General features: G+C 31.2%; 1 protein-coding gene across 1 annotated transcript; it reads right to left on the reverse strand.

Annotated features, from left to right (window-relative positions):
• Window positions 1-5,620: 5,620 nt before the first annotated feature.
• On the reverse strand, window positions 5,621-6,485 carry LOC120069229 (putative RING-H2 finger protein ATL53). The gene has a single exon (XM_039020937.1). The coding sequence runs from the start codon at window positions 6,344-6,346 to the stop codon at window positions 5,636-5,638; it is 711 nt and encodes a 236-aa protein (XP_038876865.1). The 5' UTR covers window positions 6,347-6,485; the 3' UTR covers window positions 5,621-5,635.
• Window positions 6,486-7,931: the final 1,446 nt, after the last annotated feature.

Here is a 7,931-nt window from a genome sequence, read left to right on the forward strand (position 1 = left end):
CGAGTAAGGAATGTGCATCGAGCGAGCCATCCAGCACCGAGTATCCCATCGAGTATCGAGTCCTTCCCATCGAGTTTTCAACAGAGAGCCATTGAATTTTCCATCGAGTAATGACCTTTCTCCATCAAGTTTTTCCAGTGAGGATCAAGTTTTACTTATTCCATCGAGTAATAACATTTACTTGGGTGATCTAATAATATTTCCATGCAACACCAAACACTATATTACTTATTCTCACACAACTAAACATAGTTATCTTTAATTTCACTCATTCTTAGACATTGTTTCCCATGCACAACCAAACATAGTCTTGATTCCCAGTAATTTTATTCTCAAATATATAATTCAATTTCAAAATCTAAGTTTTTATCATGCTTATTTTAAATTGAATTATCTTATCAAAATAATTCAATTTTAACCTTAAAATTACAAGAAATGATCCAAATATTAAAAATAATATAAGATAATTACCTTAAATTTACCTGAAAATTTAGGATGTTACAGATTCAAAATCTTGAAACATAAGTCTAATAAAGTCTTTTTGTTGGAAATTTTATTATAAACTAAAACTGTGGTTTAATTTTAAGATTTTTTGAAAGAATTACTTTACAATTTTACATATTAAAATTAGGCCAATCACGAAAATTTTGAGACTTGAATGATACCTATTTTAATCATAATAATACTGAGTAATTAAAAAGTTTTAGGTAAATTAAAAATTTGGTTCATATGATTTGAAAAAGGTTACAATTTAGTTCCTACAGTTTACTATTAAAATTTAGTCCCTATTGGTTTGATAAACTTAACTATAATAAATAGTCCATATTGTAGAAATTTTAAATTTTGGGATGTTACATAATACGTGTTCAAAATTTTGAAACATAGTCCATACTTTTATCACTTCTTGTTAAGAATAAAAGACAGAGAGGAAAAAGTAGAAAAAGAAAAAAAATCCTCTTTTTATTATTTTTGTCAATCTCGTGGTTTGCTTGGATTGAGTTTCTAAGTGTTTAAATAAGTATTTATAAAAGGTAAAAAAAAATATTTATAAAAAATTAGAAAATCAATCCAAGCCGACTCTTAATTAGTTAATTTTTTAACATAATTTCCCTTGGAGTTGGGTGGAAAGATTTCTAGCACTAGAGTGTTTGGAATGAAAAATATATATATATATATTTAAGTAAAGGGTCTACCAAATATAAAATAGACAAAAGAATTATGTCTCTACAATTTTGGAGTTATATATTGTCAAATTTAAATCAATAATTTTATTAAATAGTTAAAACTCTACATTGTGAAAATAGATCAATTTAGACTACTTATTAAAATTTCATTTTAAAATCATTAATATATGACTTTCGCACTCACACATGTCTTATATAAGACTTCTATGAAAATAAAGCTTGACATAATATTAGAAAAAAATTGTTAGAATCCTATGTGATACTTTTTTAGATTTTTTTAGTGAAATTTTTGGAGAAGAATGAAAATAGTTATAAAGAGAATTTTAGGATCGAAATTTACATTAATTTGAGATTTTAATCCATATAATTCAAAATTTCAAAATATCAATTATCAACGATATTACATTAGATTGGATAGTTCTAGGAAAATTAAAAGGATATTGTCCTTTTAGAAACTATTTAGGAAAATATTGTCGTTTTCAAACTATTTGTAATTTTTTTTTTTTTAAATAAGTCGAAGGTTGAAAATTCGACCTAGATAGGTCGAATTTTGAACCCTCGACCTTCCTTTCACTTGTACGCCGAACTTTGAACCCTCGACCTTGCCTTCCTAAAATTATTATTGAATTTGTTTAATTATCATTCCGGAGACCTTCCTCTATCAAAAGATCGTATTTCTAAATTTTCATAAGGTCTCCCTAGAATTCCTTCCAAAGCTTATTGAATAATTTTTACGGATTTTGTCATCTCAGCAAGTTTGACTAAATAACGAGCTAAAGCGAAATTTTGAGAGAGCGAGATTTTGAGAGCGAGATTTTGACCGTGAGCGTGAGCGAGAGCGAGAGCGAGAATACCGTACAAATTTTCCTTTTTTTTTTTTCCTTTTTAATTATTACACATTCCACCTTCTTCTTTCTAATCCTTTCCTTTTTTTTCTTTTTTTTAATTTTCCATTTTATAAAAAAAATTTCTAAAAATATTTTATTATTTTATTTAAACTCTAAAAAGGATAAATTAAAAAAATAATAATAACTCATAAAAATAAAAAAAAAATAAATTAAATATCTCATTTATATAAAAATAATTACAAAAATCAATATGTCCCACAAGGCGGACGTCGTCGATTTCGAGCTGGTTGTCGTTGTCGACTTCGAACTTGAGGTTGCTCGGGTTCTTCTTGATGTTGCTCTGGTACCTCTGCAGGCGCTTCATAATATAAATATTCATTATGCTCTCCACGACCACGACCATGTCCATGTACGTATGAAGACGAAGGACCAGCCTCTGAGTCATAATGTCCTGAACCAAATGTTGGTATCATCACCATTGGACTAACATAATTAGTTTGACTCTGCGTTTGCGTCATAAGGGGCAACTCTTCCACATTATGTGTAACTTCATCAAACTCATCCTCTTCCCGAACAGGTCCTCTACATCTAGGAACTGGTGGAGGAACAATAGGTATATCATACATATAATGAATTTTCTCCCTATAGCTTTGGTTGTCACTACATATAGCAATAACCTGGTTCAGATCATTCACAACCTCACGAAGTCTACTGTTGTTCGATCTCTGTGAAGTATAAAACAATTAGACAATATTCAAAATAAATTTAAATTAAAAAAATTAGATAATATTCATTCATTTACCAGATGACCCACAGCTGCTCCCGGACGAGTGACGTAGTGCTTTGTGATATTATTATACCAATGAATATATTCTGGAGTGATATCTGTGTCAAACTGTTCAAGAGAAACCCCCACTGTAATAAACCTTGCACGATAGTGCCATCGCACTACCAAATGTGCAACTTTTTCGGACCAATCTCCAGTCCTTAGGTCAATATCATGCAGTACGAGTTCTGTCTCTTATACACATCTAGATGTGTATAAGAGACAGCTTGAGTCCATTGCTCTAAACTAATGCTGTCTCTTATACACATCTAGATGTGTATAAGAGACAGCTTCTAACCAGTCATCGTACATCACTCCGGTGACCGGCTCACCGTCAACAGGTAACCCAACAACACTTCTATGTCTTGTAGAGTGATAGTGCACTCTCCAACAGACATATGGAATGTTTGCGTCTCGGGTCTCCATCTCTCGACCAAGGCTGTGATCAGATGCCAGTCCAACTGAATAAATCTTACTTCTCAACGTCTGCAAGATATTTCTCCAGTAGTACGATCTCGTCATACAACATATGATTGATGAATGGACTGGTCGTACAAAATATCGGGATCAACAGGTCCTGGGTTTATCTTGATGCTCCAATGCATCCCTTATTTCTGCTCTTCTTTTCTCGAAAAAGTTCACGCATTTAAAGAATGTTATCTGAGCAAGAGCATTTATAGGCAACATTCGAGCTCCTTTGAGGACTCCATTTATGCACTCTGATAGATTTGTCGTCATCCACCCATATCCGAATCCTCCATCATGTGCTTGAGTCCATTGCTCTAAACTAATGTTGTCAAAAAAACTTAAACAGCTCTGATTTATTCCTTTGATATCTTTAATTACTTTGTGAACTTTTGAATTTGAAACTGACACCCGGAACGATAAATATAATTTTTCAATGAATTAAATTTATACTTTTTATTGAAGTTTCCGACGATATGTCGTAAGCAGAAACGATGGTGACATTTGGTCCCGTCCAACCATTTGCTGGGTTATTCACTGCTGCAATTATACCAGCATCTCGATCTAAAATTAAATACATCCCTTCGTGTGTTACAATTTCTCTCAAGTGTTTCATACTTAGTGATCTCAAACAAGCCATCATACCGAGCGGTACTGTTCATGTAACAAGTGGCAAGCATTCGACATTCCATGCTCGCATTTTATGGCCGTTTGCTCACATTTTAACATGAACTACGAAGATTTTATTGAGGACTACTACAAATTGTCAACATATGCTAAATGTTACTCTCCTGTACCGCATGAAAATTACTAGATCACGCACCCTAATATGCCCGTCTTACATCCTGATCCATCGTTGTTGAGAAGACCTTGTAGACCGAAAAGTTCACGTTATCACAACGAGATGGATTGGACAGAACCAGCCACTCGACAACGATGTAGATTTTGTAACCAGTTAGGACATAATCGAAGAAAGTGTCCTTCGTTATTAGACGGGCTCAAGATAGTTAGGATTGAATAATAAATAATTTTTTTATTATATATTCATTTTATTGTATATTCAATTTTTTATAAAATCTACTGTATATTCAATTTTTTTTTGTAAACAATAAATTTACATTATAAAATCTATAATATTTCAATTATAGTATAATAATCTAATATATTTAATTATTTCAATTTTATTGTCTAATGATATTCAATATATATAATAATCTAATATATTTCAATTTATTGTCTATATGATTATTCAATTATAGTATAATAATCTAATATTATTCAATTTTTTGTCTAATGATTATTCAATTATAGTATAATAATCTAATATATTCAATTTTTTGTCTAATGATTATTCAATTATAGTATGATTATTAGCTCTTTTTTCTCTTTTTTATATATATTTCTATGAAATTCAAATAAAGTGAAGACTCTCGCTCTCTCCTAAGATCTCGCTCTCTCCTAAGATCTCGCTCTCTCCTAAGATCTCGCTCTCTCCTAAGATTCTCTCTCTGTTATTGTTATTATTTTTCCATTAATGATACTAGCTTATTTCTTCCGGAACAATCATAAACACTTTTTTTATTATGGATCTACTACCAGAAACTCAATGCGTAATCTTAGCATTCAATGTGATATTCCTGAATAATCTCATTTTCAATACAACCATTCATTTTACCAAGTTTCAATGTTAGTCAGATTAGTCAATATAAACTAAATCTAATCTCGTTCAACAACTCTTCTACTATCTCGCTCTCCTTAATCTGCTTCAGCCCACTTATCTCCTTAATCGCTTTGAAGTTTCGACATGTGTGTAACCTTTGACAACCTAATATACAAAATTTTGTTCGTAGACAAAGCTAATTTGGAATTGTCTTCCATTCCAAGGCATAACTTGTATCCATGCGCTTCATATTCGCCTGGAGTTAATCCCACAAGCCTTCGTCTAATTCGAAATGATAACAAAATGCATAGGTTGTTAAAAGCAGTCTCGAGTACACAGATACATATATCATCTCATTACTTTATTTCCTCTATGAGGGAAAAAGAAAAGTAATAAATCTTCAATCTTGAGGGTGAATGTGTGTCGAAACTTCAACCATCGACAATCTAAGCGAGATTCGCGAGATTTTCCTTATCGAGGGTTGAAGTTTCGGCCTATGTATTGTTTCCAAGTTCTCAACGTTCGACCTCCACATTAGTCGATCGACCTCCCAAAACATCAATATTTCTCTAATAAGTTTCAAAACAACAATATTAATATTAAAGGTCCGGATAGTTCTCTCCAAAAAAGAATTTAAAAAAAATATATTCACTTAAATTTCAAATTCTATTTCCCTTCTACACAAAGGACAAGAGTTTCTACTTTGAAGCCAAGTGAGAATACATGATTTATGATAGATATGACCGCACCGGATTCTACTCACCTCCTTCCTCACATCATTCAGTTCTTCGTAGCAAACACAACAGTCTCCCATCTCTGCTCTCTTTAACTCATCAAATTTCTCCATCTTCAACCTCTTACTCTCCCTCTCCGCCGCCCTTCTCCTCGCCGGAGCTTCCTCCAACACCGCCCTCTCCTCCACCACAATACCTCGCCTCTCACCATTCTCCACTGGAACCGAACTCCGCTCCTCCTCCGCCCAAAACATTTGAACGTGATCGATTTCCGCCGCGATCTGGAACTTCACATCGTAGTTTCCGGATTCCAATACTTCAACGACGACCGATGTGATCTTCCGAGCGACTATGTCACAGGTTACGGCGCCGAGATCTAAGGAGTGCAGCAATTGGGCGATGTAAGCTTCGCAGAACAGCGGATCTTCGAGATCTCTCAGAGAGAGAGGGAATGTAGTCTCCCGCGGTGAACTTGAGGGAATTTCGTAGAGGATCTCGTACGGAAGTCCGGAGGACGGTGATCGGGAGAGTAAACGCCACAAAAATCCTAATCTAATGTGGAGAGATTGATCGACGCCGTCGTTGCGGCGGAGACTATAGCGGAAAGTGGAAGCAGTTTCGAGAGACATTGTTGAGAATCGATGAAGAAGAATGTATGGATTAATTTGATTTATAGTCGAAGAAGATGAATTCCGATTAGGAAAAATTTATGGAATCTGTCCGATGATTTTTGAGTTTGTGGTAATTTATAGAATTTTAATTCCTTATTTGATCTTCGTTCTTTCCTACTTTTATTCAGTTTCTTTTTGGAAACTATTTCAAATTTGAAGATCTTCTCAATATTTTCCTTTTTTTCTTTCTTTCTTTATCGAACATAATATCTTTTCAAAATTTATAATTATAAATTACTAAATAATATCTTATTTTCCTAGACATTTTAGGTTAAACTTATTATCGATATCAAAATTCCAAAATTAAAATATCTGAAATTTGAATATTGCATTTGTCTTTTTTTTTTTTCCCAATAATTGATCTAATATAATTAGAGTTAGTTATACAAAGAAAAAAAAATACATTTTTGGTTTGTTCTAGTTTCTATTTAGACCCTAAATTTAAAAAATGTTACATATTTAGTTTTTAAGTTTTGAATTTGGTTTAATTTAGTCTCTAAATTTCAAAATGCTATAATTTTAAATTTGAGATTTGAATTTTGCTTCAATTTGGTTCCTATGTCTCGAGGTTTATACTTTTAAGCTCAATTTTTCACTAAATACTCTTTTGGAATTAATTTATGTTAATAAATTAAAAAAATTTAAAAGAATTATAATTAATTAAGTTTCACTATTTTTATCACTTTTAAAAATTAAATTTAAAATTTTACTTCTAATTATTTTTAATTAATTAATAGAAATTTACATCAATGATTAAAAAGTAGGTATTTAATGAAAAATTGAGATTAAAAACGTAAAATCTTGAAATACATGGACTAAATTGAAACAAAATTCAAATTTCAAAGATAAATTGTAACATTTTGAAACTTAGAGACTAAATTGAACAAAACTCAAAACTTAAGTAACATTTTAAAATGTAGAGACCAAATAAAAACTAAAACCAAAACATAGGGACTAAAAATGTATTATTTTCAAGAAAAAATAAATATAAGATGGAGATAGGATAGATGAAGTCCAGAAATACATTATTCCTTTACATTTTTAATCTTTTTTTTAAAAAAAAAATCTCTAAAATTAAATTGAGAAAAAAAAATCAAAAAATTATCTTTAACTGACTTCAAGAATGGAACAACATTCAAATTTAAGATAAAAAGAAGGAAACATTTCATAGATTAGAGAATAATTATAATCTACCCCAAATATTTCATATAATTTAATCGATTTAATCTTAATTAAATTATGACAAATGCTTCTAAGCTTTTTGACTTTGCTTAAATCTACGCGTATTATTTTAAAAGTTACAATATTATTTTGTTTTATAACTATTATATTGTAACAATATATGTTATAATTTTGAAAATGGGATCTCAATCTCTGTACTATGTTACGACCAAATGATTGCAATCCTTAATTTTGACTAGGACCTTTAATACTAATATTGTTGTTTTCAAAACTTATTAGAAAAATATTGTTGTTTTGAAACTTATTAGAGAAATATTATTGTTTTGGGAGTTTGAGGCTAGAAGTTGAGGGTTGAGGATTT

This window comes from Benincasa hispida, unplaced genomic scaffold, assembly GCF_009727055.1.
Source record: "Benincasa hispida cultivar B227 unplaced genomic scaffold, ASM972705v1 Contig285, whole genome shotgun sequence".
NCBI classification, from domain to species: Eukaryota; Viridiplantae; Streptophyta; class Magnoliopsida; order Cucurbitales; family Cucurbitaceae; genus Benincasa; species Benincasa hispida.

Excerpts from the sequence above, each read along its gene's own strand:
- LOC120069229 (XM_039020937.1), bottom strand. The coding sequence starts at position 6,346 with ATGTCTCTCGAAACTGCTTCCACTTTCCGCTATAGTCTCCGCCGCAAC.